At 37.5% G+C, this 19,774-nt stretch overlaps 1 protein-coding gene across 2 annotated transcripts in view; it reads left to right on the top strand.

The window, feature by feature from the left end:
• LOC131690847 (methylcytosine dioxygenase TET-like) overlaps positions 1 to 19,774 on the top strand; it is a 574,639-nt gene that overhangs the window by 161,266 nt on the left and 393,599 nt on the right. For both annotated transcript variants that reach the window (XM_058976913.1, XM_058976912.1), the window contains exon 4: positions 8,724 to 8,888. In XM_058976913.1, the coding sequence (XP_058832896.1) occupies positions 8,724 to 8,888 (165 nt within the window). The remainder of the gene's footprint in view (positions 1 to 8,723; positions 8,889 to 19,774) is intronic.

Here is a 19,774-nt window from a genome sequence, read left to right as displayed (position 1 = left end):
AACTACTGAAAAACATAAAAAACCACTTTTCACTTTTTGATAAATTTTAATGGCTCTGCCGCTTTTACAATTCAAAATACAAAATAACTATCCAAACTCCTCCATTAGGACCTTCAGAAAATAAAAAATGCTGAAAAAAATCCAAGGTCGTTCAGGAGCACTTCAAGAGGTATGCATTTGAAATTTTACCCAAAATCGGCCCATTTTTCAAAAAATCAAAATTCACCACCAGTAGGGAGCATTTAAGCAAATTCACTCCGAAGAAGAAAGTGCTCCAAATACCCTAACCTTTCATTTAAGAAGTGAGCCCGATGACTTTTTCACATGATGTCATTTTGGGACACCCTAATCGTTATTTGTTTAATAATGTTATTGTCTGGTGATGTCTGAATAGAAAACGAAAACTACGCTAAGAATCCCAAATAGCGTGCATGATATAATTACAGAACAAGTCACATTTTTATGACCCAGTTCATATTGTCACGTTCAGAGTTAAAAATAATCGAAGCTCTTTTCTGACGGTTGAAAATGAACCTGATGCTACTCACGGTGAATAGAAACAATATTCATTCAAATATCCATGTAAGTCATTCAGTTGAATATTGTACAATATATTCATTTCACTAATTATCTAGGAAAATGTTTTCAAATGCAGGTAAAGCATATGAAACAACAATCATCATCGCTTACATTGTGCCAGGGCCTACTTTGATCCGTTTGATTCGTTGCTGGACGGTCGCTTCGTGTAATAATCGGAGATGAATGAAAATCTGCTTGGATGGATGGGCGGTTTGTTCGTTTTCAGCTGCGTCACTGAATATTGAAAATGAATGCGGCTGAATATGATCAATTTTCATACAATGAAGTTGAATATTTTTAACTCTGGTCACGTTATTCCGCATAAAAAACCAGTAGTAACCAAAAAGTAATAGATCACATTTAGGCGAAGAGAATTTACGAATACCATGGTAAAACTTCTGATATCATGATCATTAGTAATATTATTCTTGGTGTCAAATTTGGAAGTAAGTTCTAAAATAAAACATTACGATACCATGAACAGAAATTACGAAAATCATGACTAAGATCCTGAAATTATAAACATTAATTACTCTATTTATGACTAAAATATTACGACAACATGAACGGCAGTTACAAAAATCGTGACTTTGATCCTGAAACCATGAACATGAATCATTCTACTCAAAAAAAACTAAATATCACGACAACATGAATAGAAATTTCAAAAATCGCTACAAAGATCCTGAAATCATGAATTTTAAACCCGCTAGTCTGACAGAAAAATGCGATAGTAAACTCATGAATAAGATAGCACAATTACGTGATGGGAAATCACAAGAATCGCGAATAAGCTCTTGAAATCATGAACATCATTTGACTGTCGGCTAACTAAAAGTGCCCTACAACAACAGTACCCTAACCGAACATTCTAATGTAACGCCGTGTATATATTCGAGGCGAACTTGTTTTTTGAAAACACAAATAGTTTCATGAATTCGAGGTTTATTATTTATAATTCCAGGAACTTTGTCATGGTTTTCGTAAATCGTTCAATTCACGAAATCGTGACCTTTTGTTTGTGAATTATTGCACGGATTTTTTTCCGTGTACGATTCCATGGCTGGTTATGTTCAATATTATGGTAGAAATGTCCATTACATATTCAGTACGATTTGCACATACATACAATGGATCGACAGCCAGAAGCTATGTGTCGAAGCTGAAACACTTGAACCCAGTAGCGGATACAGGAGAAGGGTTCGGGGGGTCAACGTGGCTCCCTCCCTCTCCCTATTCAACCAGAAAGTTTTGCCTTGTGCGCAGTACACCTGGGTTCGTATCCCAACCGCGAACATAGGGCTAGTGATTTTTTGAAAGAGATTTCTCTAACCCGAACAAATAATGGCCCTAAAGTTAAAGCCCCTATAATCCAAACAAAAAATAAATTAATCAATATAATAGATGTATAAAACAGATAAAATAATGCAGTCCTTAGTGGCTTCCTTTAGGAACATCTTAAATAACATCTCTGTATGATTTGCAAAACTCTTCACACATGTCAGAAAACGTGTTCTCAAAATTTGAAATTCAAAATTCAAATCTTGCATCAGATAAATTTTACCAAAAAGGCGTGTCCCCCTTTACTCTACGGCTGGATCCGCTTATGATTGTAATCGAGTTGTTCAGCGAGCAAGGAACTCTGCGGTAATGAACGTTCACAATAAAATCAAAACTATATTCCTTACATGGTGAAACTGTATACAAAGATATCTTGTGCTACCAATAATCAACTGCTACTGTGACACCAACTCTCTGTGTCCACTAATTCACAAAAAATGCTCTTCGCGCTTTAAGAGAGCGAGCTATTAAACCTCGTTTACAAAATGCGTCTAGTGAACTGCCAAAAACGTTAAGTTAACTGGGCTGATAAAGTATTCCGTAACCTAATGCAATGACATTGATATTTGACGATGCACACTAAACTAAGAACGAATATTTATTTAATTTAATACCCTTTTTCGGCGGTAGATGATCTTTTGCGATTCGTTGGGATTTCCGAGAATGGACTAATAAATTTCACTATAACTAACGGTTATCTCGACTGATACAATCCGCACTGTCGAATCGAAAAATATAGAGATTTGTTCTGGAATTTAGTATGGTAGTATGATGCACATGTACTCAACATGGATGGTATATTGTATAGTTTGTTTCGTTCGCTTTGTGAACTTTTCCTGACCGTTGTCTTCGGAGGATGGAAGCAGTGTTAGTGCCTTTCATCTGGCAATTCTTTCGTTTCTTACCTTTCACTGTTTGTATTCCATAGCTCAATTCTTGGCTATTGTTTATCTTCACCGACACCTTATTTCTCACATATCTATTTTTCATCTTATATCTCTCCTCTTATTGTTTATCTTTAGTCTCAAGCCTCTCATTTCTCAATTTTTGCAATTCCTACTTTCACTTTTTACCACTCATATCTCACCTTTACTTTCCTTTTAATGTGTACATATCTCGCTTATCACATTCAACATTTTACACTCATAACTCGTTTCTCTCTTCCTCACATTTCACTCCTCAATTGTTTATCAAATTTTTCATTTCCCTCATAACTCACTTTTTTTCTCTTATTTCTCACTTCATTTGTCTACCTCTCGCTATGTGAAAGTAAAAGACACGAAAAGTAATGAATTGCAAACATGAGAGGTATTCAATTTGACGCATTTTTTTTCATCGTGCTATAAATAAACAAGCATATTCCTCCCTTTAAAGTTGTATGTGTGTAGCATCATGCCTACTATTTAATTTAGACATATGTCCTTCAGTTTTGTAAATAGCATAGTGTCACCAATGTAATACCAATGTTTGTCGACAGCCTGGAAGACTAGGTCGGGCGGAAATCGCAAAAACGCAAAGCGGAAAGGGAACCCCAACCTCCAGACCTGCAATTCGTGTTCTAACTTTCACCGTTCATAACATTCACTTATTCCCTTTTGTTTATAATCACTGATAACTTATTTCTTACAGCTCACCTCTTATTTCTCATTTTTATTTCTCAACCCTCAATTCTTGTTGTTTTTAGCCTCAAACTTCTCACAGTGGTTACAACTCTTTTTTCAAGTTTGAAAATTTCTTACTTCTTGCCACTCGTATATCACCTCTGGCTTGTCTCTTTTTGAATATCTCGCTTCTCACCCTTAATATCTTAATTCCCTCTGTACGAATATCTCATTTCTTATCCTAAAAATCTCACAACGCACTTCTCACCTCTTATTTTCACTTTTTACATGTAAGATCTGCCATCCATTGTAGCAAGCAAACAACCAGTAGCGATGAACAGTCTCTCTAGAATAAATTGTTCGCGCTTTCTCGTCATCTTTAGCTTGTCACTGTCTTAAGGGCTAAAAAAGGAATGGGTGGACCCGTAAGCAAATACACTTACGCGCATTCCAAGAGCATTTTAAAGATTCACCTTCCAAAGACAGAATCCTTTTTTCAAGTTGTGAGACAAGCCATTACATAGAGATATGTCCCAATGGGTGGGGAGCTGAGCCCGCCAATTTACACGCATTGTTATGGTATGAAGCTGGCATTCCCACTCTTCCCATCCAATACGTTTCAAAGGGTGATTAGATGGTTCCTCCTCTTTTCCAATGATGATGTGATCATTGTGTCATTTAGTCATGGTTATTTAAATATTTGACGTATTGGGTGACTCGATATTTCTTACCTCTTTACCATACTCACCTGTGCATTATTGTGAACATAACGGGTGACTCATTATTCGGTTCCATTGTAGAAGTGTCAATTTCTACGAGTTCTATATCCATGATCGATAGCATATCAAGACTTACCACTAGTTGTAATTTGCCCAGCAATACACTTTTTTCGCATCAATCACTATTCAGTATACTATAGCGTTTCCTTGCCCCAGCACACTCTCGCGTGTTAGCTCTTTCTTGATGAACCACTATTCCTCCATAAACCTGGATCTGCCACCACGTCTCTGAACTACCACCGACTATTTCTGTAGCACCGTGCTCGCCTTGTCAAAACATTACGCTTCCTTCTCCGTTTCTCATATTCTCACTTTTCATTTCTGCCCTGTTATTTCTAATATTTTACATCTCACGTTTCCACCGTTTATTTTTATATCTCATCTCATTTCTCAGGTCTCAATTCTCAATATTCATCAATCAAGTCATTCATTCGAATCCTATCGTCTCACCGTATATGTGATAAAGCGAGACTGAAAGAAAGTTTTAGGCGAAAAACAAATATTTGTGTGTACCTTGCATGCGTGTCAGACGTAAACTGGCACTAAATTCTATAAAAAAATGCGATCGTGTTAATAAACAATTATATTAAGAGTAAATAAGCACTTTGCCAATGCGATAATCATGTGTCTCAAGGGTTGCAAGTTCGAACCTTGCCTTTGGGGTGGAATTTTTTTTCACATAATTTCTTTCGCTTAACTCATCATTTCGATCTGTTTTCTCCGTTGAATACCACAAAAAACACCAATATTAAGCGTTTCATAACAACTCTTGAGTTATACGGTTCTTTCTCACAATCACTAGTAGAGCTAATAACAGGGGGTAGTTTAAGTTAATTATACAACTCAAACACCAATTCATATTGTTCACGATTTATTCACCATCACTTAACTTTTCAACCAGGATTACCGATGTATTAAAAATGTTTCAAAAGTTAAGTGAAGGTGAAAAAATCGGCCCTTATTCTGATTGAATTCCACGAATTCACTTAGCGACAAATAAGTCAAATTTGATTTAACTTTTAAATCCTGTTTCATTTTAAATTCGTCACTCCGAAAGACTCAGTTGATTTATGAATTCGAGCTCCACTTTCAAATGCTGCTAAACAGATGGCAGTCATGTCAACTGGAAAATTTCTATACTCAAAAATAAAACTGCTTGAGTTATTTAGGCCAAGCAAGTATATATTCCTGTAATTGGACGAATCGAACTAAGAACGATCCATACGGAAAGTTAAAGTTGTTGATTTTATAAATTATCTATTATTTAGTATTTGAAATGTAGAACAGAAAAAATTGTCACCTTCAAGCTAAATGTTCTGCGTCAAATGAATAGATTGAGGAAAAAAATATTTAGTATCCAAAAAACTAATGTCAATACTTTTAACGTGAACTATCCAACTAAACAACAGCTCCAAATCTATTTACGCCTAAGTTGCAGCCACCGTATCATCGAATCTAAACAAACCTCTTCAACCGACATCCGGTGTCTATAGTCGCTGACGGCACAACATGCACCCATTTGTCCCATTGAACATTGAAATCGACCGGCGGCAAGACATTGAAAAGTCACACCCGCTTCGATTCCATCGGTCTGATCCACTTTTCCCACCATTCTTCAACTTAGCTAAAGAGAACACATATGTTCGATTCGAATCTCGAACCGGGAACCGACTCTATTTTCGGACGTCATCACCACCGCCACCATTTAATTTTTTTCGCTCCCGCCAAACAAACCCCTCCGGTCGGTCGTCGAATTTGTCTTTCTGTTCCGATTTGTGGAAGGTTTGTATTTTTTCTTTCTAATGACTTCCAACTTCAACTTGAAGAAGATACCGGCTGCCTGAAGGCGAATGTCATCTATTTTTGGGCATACCGCGACGGTAGCAAAATGAGTGACAACAATAATCACTGCAGCAACTGCATCAGAGAGGCAAAACAAGAATCGGTTGGTTGGATGAAGCGAAATAAACGCATCCAGCAGCATGGAGCGGGTCGGATCGGATCGGAACGGAACGCGACGGACGGTACGGTACGGTGGCTGGTGTTTGTTTTCGCTTTCGGGATTTTCCGAGGAAAAATGGTTACCCCCAGCAGAGCGAACGCAAGTGAGTGAGTCGTGTGCTGTGCCGCGCCGCTGTACTCACACCGGTGAATGAACTTTGAGCATCATCGGGTCCCAGCCAGCCAGTTCCGCCAGCAGCGTTCCATTTCGTCCAACGTTTTTCTTTTCGTTTTAGCCTCGTTGAGATGAGTTTTCCACTTCTGCCGAAAAGGAGCGCTGTGTGAAGATTTTCCTTTCCTTTGTTGGGTTGATTCTTCGCCCAGCATCGCTGAAGCAGCGAAGGCTTCATTGAATTGCCGAAAAAATGAAAGAGTTTCTGAAGAGGGGCTTGAGCGCGTGAGCTGGGGCTTGTGTTGGTGGGGGGGGGGGGGCATTTTTCGCCTATTTTCGTGCCGTTTGTTCTTGCCGTTGTCGTGTGCTGGCTGCCGTAGGTATGATTTTGGGGGAGATGAGTCACGTTTGCCCCGGGTTGATGACACGGATAATGCTGTCGTCAACAAGAACGACAACCGAAGGGGACGGGTGCGGGGGAAAGAAGTTAGACTTTTTAATGAAGTGCATTTTTGCCGAAAAACGGGTGGGTTGCAAGCATTGCTATTATACAATGATTGGGGAAGAGATTTGGGAGTTTTTGTGCTTTGCACTCCTTCTTGAACGATAATAGTTCTGCATTTTCGTTTGATCTGTATTAGGTTCTTTACTGACTCGGTTAACCTCACTTTTCTTGACAGTTTACTAGTACTGTTTGCATGGTGACAACGCTTGTAGCAAATCACAAAGAATTTTTCTAAGTCCATGTAAAATAACACAGTACATGCGAACTGTCAAAAATGTATACTCGAGTTCATTTGTGACGTCACCGTAAAGTATTCAATTCTGAATTATTTGGCATTGAGTCAAAGTTCATAAAAATATTACAATGTTTATAATATTTGAACACGAAGAACAAAAATTACATACCGCTTTTGAGGCCCATGGCAACTGTTGTAACCTCCAATTGACTGTTTAAAAATACGCATTGTTTAACACGTTCACTTGTCATCCACTATTTGCCATCTATTTTCCGGGAACAGCACAAAGAAACTGCAATCCACCAAACAACAATGCGGAAATTTTGACACAAAACACTTTTCGCATCTTCGCTAGGCAAAGCCTACTATGTGTCAGAATGTTGAAAAAATCTTAAAGGGTCAATGCTTTGTTACTGAAGGGGCGTCGAAAGCCCGGTTGAAAAATCTGCCAAAGCATAGGCTACTCTGTTGCCATGTTATTCTGTTGCGAGCGAGGTGATTTTGTCACAATTTTTAAACTTAAGAAGCTATACCTATTTTGTCTAATTGCACAGAGTCATTAAGCTCGACTGTTTGTTTAGCAAATTTAGCAACTCTGTTCTCGTAAATATAGTACAATACTTCCGTTCCAACAAAACTTCTTCAGATAAAAAAGGCAGCAAAATAATAAACAATCAAAATGTTAATCCAAACATCCGCTGTTCATAAATCATCCATGCGCAATGCATCTAGAGTAAACCAATTTCAAATATCCTGCATATCCTGTCGTGCGACAAATGTCCTACCGTAGCTCGAAAAAAAGTACGCTTTCCATCATCCTTTCAAAAATATTCGAAATAAAAACAGCAGAAACAAACCAGCACGCTACAAAGTTATCAACCCGAATTGGAACCATAACGAAAGACCGAAACTCGAAAGCGGAATCCTATAAAAATCACATCTGCTCATGTGGTGTTTCCCTTCAAGAAGCATCTGACAAACATTTCCAGCCTACTACTACCTCCATGCTCACAGAACTCGCAGCGGCAATAACAAGACCCCGAAAATCATTCGAACTCATTAGGCTTCTTCGATGTTTATGTTCCTCATCTCTGCGAGTCTCGTCGTGTACGGAGGGGAGGTTGAAGGAAGGCAGGCAGGATCGACGACCGACCCCAAACAGACGAAACAGCTGTCCTGATTTATGACCCACCAACGCCGGCAGTCACTATATATGTACACAGAAAACTGTTCAAATTGTATGCGTAAAAATGGGGGGGCGAAATCCAAACGGCGGGAAGGCGAAACCGAACTCACCTAACGGAGACTAGCTGAACTACTAGGTTAGCTTTACGCCAGCCGGCGAAAGTTGCTCTGCTTTCGCTATTTTCCGTTTCGCTTTCAATCCGATTAAGTTAGCTTTTCAGCTAAGCATAGCACAACGAGCGAAAAGCTCTCCCCGCCGAACTTCCATCAAAACTTATTTATTTTATAGCTACTATTCAACTAACCGCTCGCAGCGCCCCGCTGCAACGGAGAACGACCGAAAACTAAAAGCTTGTGTCTTTGCTCTAACGTAACCCCATTGCAGATTCTCTACGGGCCGGATGGGCAACTGCTGAAACCGGAATCGAAGCGCGGTCGCGGCAAGGGTCGATCGGCGAAGGCGGAGAAGGCTGCAGCAGCAGCTGCTGCTGCCGCTGCCGCCGCCGGCACTGGAGCCAACGGAGGCGCTACCACCGATGCCAACGGAGCGGTAAGTTCGGGAATTATGTTTTACTCTATTTGGATTTGATGAATCAGATTTACGGTTTTTTATTTGGAAGCATTGATTGTAGTTTGTGATGTAGTGCAGTAGTTTTTTTTGTTTGTTGGTAGCATCCGTCGAATTGGTGAAGAAAATAGAAGGTACTTTCTGTTTCAGGATTAGTGGGGTTAGACAAATCCCATACATTTTTCTACAATCATAATAAATTCGGAATGCATTATAATTTTCATATTTCCAACACTGTTTTAAAATTCATCCTTTTTACTTCGGAATCAAAATCACATAAACATATTTATTTCTATTATTTTATTTAACTATGGGAACGGTTGTTTTGGCAAACGTAGTTGGCGCTGATTTTGGTTGATTATTTGACGCATTCTATTTAACTTTTCTAGAAATCTAGTCAACTGTGCGAATTTATGCATTCAAATTCATTCACTAGTTGTCAGTAGATCAACAACTTTCATTTTTTTTCCACTGAGGGAAAACGTAGCTTCTGCTTACAAACGAAGATTAAACGTGTGTCGTGAAATTTTTTCATCAAATTATCCAAACATTTGATATTGCTGCTTTGACTCAGCAGTTTAGAATTGCTACCTCTGGCTATATGTAAGTACAGGGTGGCTTTTTAAGACGGTCGCATTATTATTGAATTTTGACAGATCAAAACAAACCGCTGGGAGCAAATCAAAGTTAAGTGTACGTGAAAATATTTTCTTCTGAGATAAAATTAACGTAACAATTGTTTAGTTATGTTGTGAAATTTCAGAACTATAGAGTGGGAGTCCAAACGCTATGCTATTTTGGACCCATTAAGGAAACAGAAGTTCGTTGGAGACATAACAAAACTGCTCGGTGTGAATCGAAAATTTGTCTGACGATGCAAGAAACGATTGCAGGACGGAAGTGGAGCATCCAGACGTCCAGGATTGCAAAAGGTCTCATTCTGTAAGGACAAAGACATTGATTAAAGCTGTGGCCAACAAAATACGTCGCATTTCGGCCAGATCCATGAACCAAATGGCTAAGGATTAGAATGTGTCACGTAAGACGATCCAAAGTGTGATGAAAAAAGATCTTGGTTTGTAGTCATACAAACTCTGACAACACCAGCTTGTTTCTAAGGCAACGAAAAAAAACTGGAAAAATGCAAAATGCTAAAAACATAGTTCGCAGATTATCCTGACGTCGTCGTTATCTATTCGGTTGAGAAATTAATCAATGTAAACCGAAAATTTAACCATAACCATGAGAGGATACTGGTAAGCATCTTCTATTCAATCATTCTCAGCGAAAAAAATGTATATAGGATTCGGATTCGGTTATGATTTCGACTGTAGTAGCTTCAAATGGTACCAAATCTCCTGTTTTTCGATTTCCGGATGGCGTGATAATCAACCAGTACGTCTACCTAAAGCTTTTACCAACAGAAAAAATTGCCATGAATCAAAAACGATTTTACAGATGTTGGAATTACCCAAGATTCAGTACCAGCACACGGGGAAAGAAGTGTGCAAACGTGGTACCACCACAATTTTAAGCATTTCTCGAACCACAAAATGTGACCTCCTTCGTCTCCGAATATCAACCCACACGACTTTGAAATTTAGAGTATTGTTGAGAGCGCTACCAACGCTAAACTAAAACGTAATAAGGATGCTCTAATGACTGCAATTGAAAAAGCATGGCAAAATATTGCAGAAGATACCGTGCGAGTCAGCTGTTTCAGTTTCGCTGGAAGATTATCGCAAATAATTAAATCAGAAGGCTGCCATTTCAAATAACTTTAAAGTAAATAAATCTGAGCTGTGCAAGAAATATTTCGCCAGTTTCCGTTTTTTTTTCGATGAAATAAAGAAAATATTAAAAATGCTTAGGGAACCATTTTATGAAACTTTCCTGTAAACTTCAAGTGACACAGGAATACATATGCGCTGAAAACAGGCAAAAATTCGAATCAAAGCAATGGTTTGATAAAATTTTGGAACATTTTCTTCGTTCCTCATTACCGAATTTGTTAAACTGACAAGTATGCTTCTTTCTGGTCTGTCAGAGTAACAATTTAGCACTGGGTGTATCCAATTTTAATCATATTTACCGTACAGGGCAATGTTTTGACAATGTACAATCAGAATCGGCTTGAGACCACTCGGGGTCGCATGGGCACTATTGAACTGAGGAGCCCCTATTATTGAACAGGTGTAAAACAGATACACTCAAGTTTTTTTACGCGGTTTTTTTTGCGCGGTATTTTTTACGCGGTTTTTTACGCGGATTTTGAAATTTACGCGGTTTTCATTTACGCGGATTTTGAAATTTACGCGGTTTTCATTTACGCGGCCTGTATCCCCCGCGTAAAAAACCTGAGTGTATAGAGTTACATTGGATAAAAAGGATAAAGTTTACTTTACAGAAATGATTAGTTTCAGAATATCATGTTTTAGCACACTCTTTACGCATGGGCACACTGGGCCAGGATTCTAGGGGCTCCGCGATGAGGATATGCTAGTTGTCTGCACTGCTGGCGCCGCCATGAAAACTTTTTAAAGAAAAGAGCGGCATAATCTTTGTTTCGAAAAATACTTAGATCAGAATTCTTGGAATAATATACCGATCATAAGTAGAATATTCTTGAGCTGCTGATTGATTAAAGCGGATTAAGGTTAAACACATAGATAAATTATGATTCACAGATATTCGACCAACCCAAGAATCATTATACCTTTTCCTGCAGCAAGAATCGCGAGACTAGAAAATGAATGATGGGTTTCACCAACACAATATCGATTGATGCTTTTCTGAAGCCACATTGTGTCCAGTTGCATCACATCCGGAACGTGGTACTGCTTACGTTATATATGTTAGGAATAACGCTTTCGTAAGCCCCGTAGTTTAAAAATAAAGATCAACTTTTGTGAAATGCATTCGTTTAAAAACATCTTCGTGTTGAAATCGTAACCAAGAAATATTTTTAAATGTTTTATTGGCATTTTTTTACTTTAACTAAATTCTGACAAAAATTTAAATTTCTTTTTTGGTGGATGTACAATACTTATCTCCTCCAACTCAGGCATGAGTAATGTTTATTTACATTGCACGATTGGTCTGCTCAATAAGCTGGGGCCGATTCAAGGAAAAATTTCGGAGGAGGTCCGAAATTTCGATTTTGAAATGTTCATTGTATAACACATGCAATAACCTCATTTAATTAAAAGTCATTTTTGGTGGTCGAATCTGGTTTGGAATGATTTTGTGTTTAGAACGATTTAAAATACAAAATATTTTAAAATTTCTCAACAAGTCAAAAAATTCGAGAGGGGTCCAGACACATATCAGAGATGTTTAAAAGAAAGGTGCGTTGCATCCCACAGATTGACACAGCTAAAATCGAGAAAGAAAGGATTTATAAATAAGAATTTCAGTTAATATGTATCAAAATAAAAAAAAACGATTCCAGTATGACGGACTACAATGTGACTTTAACAATTTTGACCAAGTTTTTTTGTTTTTCACCGTTTTCTGTGGTTGTTTGATAAATCACGATTAGTCTGCTGTGCCTCTAAAGTATTTTTTTCTCGAGACTTGTACGCGAAGCATTCTGGGAACGAGCATAATGCCATGAAAAGGTTTCTACCTGAGGCGCGCGTTTCCAGCCGCGAGCGCCCCATGGCGGCCAGGACACCGCTTCGAACAATGGCATGTGGAAACTTGTTTGATGCGTCGATCGAAAAACTCGTGTAAAACACAATATAAGTAGATACTTGTACATTTAAACAAAATACAAAGAAAAAACAAGTCAATTTTTTGAATATTTTTAATGGGAACCTACCCAAATTAGTTTGAAATATCATTCGAAGTCAGGTGTTTGAAGGTGACGGATGGAGAATTGTTCCATGTAGAACGGTTTACTGTGCAGACGATTTATAAGGAAATTGAACCCGCCTTTATCATACTACAATAAGAAAAGTTTATTTGAATATTAGTTTTTTTTCACCAACCGTTGTATTTATTCCCGATTATTGGAAACTATTCAGAAGACTGTTTTTTGGGGTGTCAGCCAGAGGTGGTAAAATACCGGTTGAGTACCGGTACGATAAACCAAATTTCCACAAGTGTTTATGTTTCCTTTACATTGCGTGCGGTCTTATCGCTGGTTGTGTTTATACGAGACACGAAAACCAAACCGAGTTTCGATTACACAGCACCGCGGTTTGGTTTTGATTTTCGTTTACCGGTGCACAAGTATGGAAAGCACGAGAATAACGAAACCAAACATCGGTTGTGTTGCGGTTGTGTATTCGGGTTGATGTTTATCGGCTATGCTAGTGCTGCTAGTATTTTATTAAGAATTCTAAACAAATTTCTTTTGGGTATAATATAAGGTATTTTTTCGGTAATTGAAAAAATGTCTTCAGACATATTTCTGTTCAAATAAATTATGTTCGTGGCCATAAATGGCGTTCCTTAACTCAGTAAAAGTAAAAGGAATTTTAATAGCCTCCGCTATTTTTATACCTATGATAGCAGATCAAAATTTAAGATGACGGTATATTCAAGATATTCTGTCATCTAGAAACACGCGACATGGACATTTTAAATATAAGAAATATGTCAAATGATCGCAAATTGATGCCTGCCGTCATTTAAAATCTGAAATGGCAAGCTATACTCAATACTACTGGTATTCAATAACGTTTTAATGGTAAAAAATATCATAAAACAAGATTATTTTTGATATCGAAAAGTTTTGTAGGGATTAAAAATTGTTATTCGTCGTCATTTTGCATCCCAATATGGTGTTATTTTCACGAAGATTTAGCATTTAAAAGCACGCATATTTAAATAGGCATATATTTCCCAGGAAACGAAACTTGAATTGCGTCGTAAATTAGAAATTCAAAATGGCGGCCTATTCATGATGATTTAAGGTTGCACAGAGAAAGCGCAAAATTCGCAAACGAAAAAAGCAGTTTTTTCCACACCGTATGTCAGATCTTCATAAAAATCAATCAGCGTATGTAGAATGTTGTTACAGTACTGCTGATTGATTTTTATGAAGATCTGACATACGGTGTGGAAAAAAACTGCTTTTTTCGTTTGCGAATTTTGCGCTTTCTCTGTGCAACCTTAACAACTAGCATGGTTGCATTGTGGTCCAATATCCACATTAATGATTCAAGGTCGTTTTACATGTTTTGTTGTAATGAGACAGACAACTTCGTGTTTGGTCACAATGTGAGCAATTTTTTTATTCAAATTATTGCGCAACATTTTTTAAAAATTTAATTGTTCTGCAGTAGATTTACATACACACATCGACTGGTATCGCCGGAAATATTTATTCCTTGAAGAAACTTAGTTTTTAACGGCGGTCTATAAAATGAAAGTGTTTTTGCTATTCGTTAGTTGGTTGCTGTTCTCAATTAATTTTTTAGTTTTATAGAAATTGAATAATTTAGTGGTAGTTTTCTCTAAACTCGAATGTTCGCGACCATACCTTCTAGAGGACCTCCAAAATGTTTCAAAATAGGGTTGCCACCCCTCCGGGTTTGACCCGGAGACTCCGGTTTTCGGGAGCGATCTTCGGGCCTCCGGGCTTCACATCAATTTCTCTGGGTTTGGTGGGAAGAATAATATTTTCATTTTTTTGGAATTAATTGATTCTTTACAAAATATTTAAAAAGTCTAAGTTAACTATTACTCTGATTCAGTTTTTTTTTGACTAACCTTCGTTTCAAGGTGGCGAAGATTAGTTCACCAAATATTGCTAACTTTTTTCACAAAGCAATGAATATGAAAAACAAATGAAATTTACTACAAATTAAGGAAAGTAATATTTCGCTATATGAAATGTAGCATCCTACTAAGTCGCTCAAAATGATGTAAAAAAGTCATTTTGGTGCAATTTTACCAAATCACATCACTGTTAGTGGTGCTTATTGACCGCTGCACCAAGGTATGGCAGGTTTAGCCAACTGACTAGGTCAACAACAAACTAGTTCTTCTCGTGTTGTTGCTACTCCTGCAGCAACCCTTAACTGTGGGCTAGGGAGGTGAGTTTTTCCATTTTGTTGTGACCACTGGTTATGAATAACCGACACCACATAGTGCTTCCCATATGATGCCGCAGCCTCCTTTGCTCTCCTTTTCCTGTTAGTTATGGAGGAGAGCAATGCTCGTTCGACTTATCCTCCACAGCGAGAGCTGGTGCTTTTGTATTATTGGCATTTTGTCGGGGAAGTGAAATTAAACCAACAAAACCGTTCATAAAAATGAAAAATTTACAGCTTTACTGTAAAATTTGCAGCTTTACTGTAACGTAGCAATAAAAAGCGATTAAAGTGCTCTGAAATCGCTTTGATTCCAATTTCCGTCTAGTTCCACTCAAAATCCACCACCCCCCAGGTCAGTGAAAATCTCCGGGTCAAAGCCTCTCTAGAGGTGGCAACCCTATTTCAAAACGATGAACAGTAACAGCAAAAATAACAGAAATTTGTATTACCAGCACTCAGTAAATAAGGACCAAATCGTGAGTTTCCCCCCACTTGCGTCTGAGTTGATTAACATATCGTCGCTGTTGTGCTATCTTATGACAAACGCCATTTTGGGGTAAACTGAGTTAGGTATGCCACCTTATTTGTTTGAAAAATCTCTACAAAGTGGCGTTTTCAAAATTTTGAAATTCTACTTGGTTACTATGATATAGCGAGAAACATGATGAGAAATTGTGAGTTTTTTGCTTCAAATCACTGTATCTAAGGATTTACTCAAGTTATATTGAAGTTTTAGCTGTTTTTATTTGTGCAAATGTCTGAGGAACACAATGGCATAAACATTTTCAAAAGAAAATTACACGAGTTGTGAGAAAAACACAGTTCTACTTTTAAACTGGAAATAAAGCATATTTGGCAACACTGTAATCAAAAATATCATTTTTTTTTTTCTAGATTCCCTGACTCATTCCCTTCAAAATGCATTTCACCGATTGTTTATAGACCATATGAACGCAAAGATATGAATAAAAGTTAAAAATTAATGATTTTTTTCTTTGGGAAATTTTCCATGCACGGTTATGACACGTCATACAAATTTTGTCATCAATACACGCCTATGACACGTGTGAGTGCGACTTTTGTTTACATTCATAGTAAAAACTCGCAACATAGCCAACCGATCTTCATAATATTTGAGAGTTTAATGCAGAATAGATAGAAGCATCAATTGTCTTCTTTGGATTGATTATACCATTTATAAGTTTCAAGATATTCAATCTCAAACTTTAAAAATCGTTTTTCTCGAAATATGCTAAATGGCGCTTGTCATAAGATAGCACAACAGCGACGATATGTAAATAACACACACATACACGCAATTGCCTCTGTGCAAGAATAGATGTATCAATACGATGCGCCGTAGCAGTAATAATAAGGATGTATGTATACAAAATGCGAGTGTGTGCTCGAGATTATTCAAGAATCACCTAACCAGCGCAACCAGACGTGGTTTAGATTATAGACACTCATAGTAATAGACCAGCGAAGGGACTTTTATCGCGCCAAACGAACTGTCAAAATCCGGAGCCAAACGAGCATGACGTCATTCAATGCAAACAAGCAGAACAAGTATTGCGATTTTATTTTAAAAAAATATATTTTGTTATTCACAGTAGGCTTCATTTTTCGTGTTCGTATTAGTATTTCACAATGTTATTTAGAAAGATATTTATTTTGTTCAATATAACTACACAGAAAGTATTTTACTTATGCTCTTTTTCATCAAATTTGTGTTTCTGAAGAAATTGGATTTTTTCTTTCTTTTCTCAATTTCTTGTTGCTCAGTATCAAACATATAACTTCTCTTTTGATTCATATATTGAGCCACTTGAAAAATTATTTTCATAAAAACAGATGATCGAATACAGTCGAGCACGTTCGAGCTTGCACATTTTTGGGTGATGCCAGTTTAACATGCTTGTTTTTCTAGTTGCCAGTTTTGCGGTTTTTACATCCGCGAGTCTATTACTATGAGTGTTTATAGTTCAGATCTCATTGATACGACTATTGGCAATATAAATACCCCAAGCCTTGAATGCATTGAGTGTTAATGTGAAGTTTCAAGTGATTCAAGTCATGTTTAATTGATTTCATTAATTTAATTGATTTTATTGTTTTTGTTATTTTATTGACATCGCTGATTTCATTGTTTTCTTCAATTTCAATTTAAACATTTTGACATTAACATCAATTTGTATGCTCTAGACTACTTTGCCAAAGCAAACATATCTACATAGCATGGTTCAGCATTGAAACAAACATCAATTGTTGACTGTCCACTTTTAACAACTGCTCAGAACCAGCCATTTCGATATTACGCCATTGACTCTCAACAACTAATTGAACTCAATTCAGTTGTCTATTCGGCAGCACTGCAGACGAATTTACTGCTTCTTCTTTCAACCGAAGCACCGTGTACAGAAAAAAAAACCAGGCGCGGTTTTCTAAAGCCAAACCGAAACCGCTGCTGAGAATACATCAACACAAGTTGAAATTCGTACACACATGTAAACGGTGCTGAGTGGCTCGGTTTGGTTTTAGAAACTGAGACTCGGTGGAAGTTTTTCTTTCGTTTACCGTGTGAACGAAATCCCAACCGAATACGATGTGCGTCACTCGTTTACACGTGTTGAGATTTTGGGAACCATACCAGTGAATGTACGTACCGGTTGGTTTTCTTACCCACCTCCGGTGTCAGCGGCATGTTTGGGAAAAGGTGATCATCACATTTATAAAATTTATTAAATACACCTCAATAGCATTAGCATCGAAAAAAGTCACTTTGCAAAATTTGAGCTCTATCGAACATGATTAAGGGGGTTGCACAAAATGGCCAAAGTGCAAAACAATTACCCGTGAAAAACACATAAGAACCCTTTGAATATTCAAACATCGAATTCGTATGTCTGATGCTAAATGATGTCATAAAACTTCGAAATGTAGCGTCACTTAAAAAAAATTATCCTTTATGGGACTTGGAAAATTTCGGATTTGAGCTGAGACTGGGGTATGAAAAGGCAGGGAGAATCCACACATGTTGGAAGAATTAATTTTTTTTAGGCTGATTTATTCTTGAAAAACGTTGTCTTGAAAAAGACTGATCGACTAAAAAATATAGATAGTCTTGAAAAAGACTGTTGCTGTTGAAAAGTTCTAGGTAATTCAGGAATTATGTGACGGGATCGAACGAAGGTTCAAGTCGGACTGAATAATCATTATGTAGTGACAGTTGAAACTTTATTTAAAGTCAAATAAATAAAAACAAAGAAAAATAATCATTCTGTACTGTTTAACCCTTTCATGCCCAACTTTTTTCTAATGCATGTAGGGTTTCAAAACTATTTTTCCTTGAAAACGTTGAGATTAGGAAACACGAAAAACCTATTTTTATAAAGATAGGTGCTTCCATGGCAGTGCTAGGATCTGGTCAATTTTTACCTTCTAATGCTCAATACAATTCTCCTAGAATAATTACAATAGTCCAATTACGTGGAAAAGATAGCCAACGACAGCCTAAATTGATAAGTTTTATCAGTTTTCAATAATATTGCACCATAACGAAGATATATGAAAACATCAGTTTCTGTCGTCAACGTAAACTGTCCCTGGCTGCACTGCTCCATCGGAATCCAATCAGACTAATTGCAATAACTTCAGTTCTAGAGCTGATCCTTGTAACTGTTAATACGCAAATTAAAGGCAATAATCACATTAATGAACCTTACTTGTTTTTGTGGGCAAATCTCGCCTCAATCAAAAGTTATAGCTGTTTAAAAACGTTGTTGTCCACAAACAACATGGGCATGAATGGGTTGATATTATTACACAGAATCTCACCGGTACTTCAATTAATATTCAATTATACCTCCAAGCGCCAGCGATATCTGGAAATCAGAGTTACAAATATTTAAATCCATTGAATGAAAATTGGTCATATTCAGCGACATTCATTTTCAATGCTCGGTGAAACAACTGAAAATGTCAAACGAACAAACAGCACATTCATTCTACGCAGACTATGATAATTATTATTTTATATGCCTTACCAAGATTTGAAAACAGTTCATTTTCAACCGTCAAATAAGAGCTTCAATTATTTTTAACACAGCTGGAAATGTAATCCGATGACAGCTCTGCACATCTCTTTCGTGTCAGTCGGCACCTCGTAGTAATGGGAAAAACTATAAAAACACGAAAGGAGGTTAGATTTTAATAAGCATATAAGCATAAGCATAAGAGATCGCCCGTAGTTGCTACTCCGTTATTGACCAGAACCAAATTAGGTTGCAAAATGTTCATTGGAACAACATGCTTGGGAATAACATGATGAGCCACATTATACAATCTATTCTGATCCCTGCATGCTGATCAATACCGACGCCGGCCACGTCCGAATGCAGATCTTCTGGGAGAGGAAGGAATGTTAGTCCGATACATGTTGCTACTAGAGACCGAGGAATCCTCTGCATCTCCACATGTATCACGGGAAGGGGACAGTTGTTAGTAAGTGTGCCAATAGCATTATCATGTAATAATTGCTCTGGGCAGCCGGCTGCCGAGAATTCGGGAAATTTATCATTTGTTGTATTAATACGATTAGCAAAATAAGCAACTTGAACTCCGGATAGCGGCTATAAAGAGCACTGCTTATATTGTTTAATAATATTCAATCACGCGACGAATTTTCCATGGTTTCTATCGTGTCAGTGCTGATTTTACCCGACGATCGCTTGAATAAAATGAGGAATCTTATACAGAATGTTCATCAGACTCTTCCATAGGTATCGCGGAGTTGCTGGTTTGGAAGGGAATAGGGTCTAG

The sequence above is a fragment of the Topomyia yanbarensis genome, chromosome 3 (genome assembly GCF_030247195.1).
Source record: "Topomyia yanbarensis strain Yona2022 chromosome 3, ASM3024719v1, whole genome shotgun sequence".
NCBI classification, from domain to species: Eukaryota; Metazoa; Arthropoda; class Insecta; order Diptera; family Culicidae; genus Topomyia; species Topomyia yanbarensis.
This window is presented reverse-complemented; position numbering and strand designations above follow the sequence as displayed.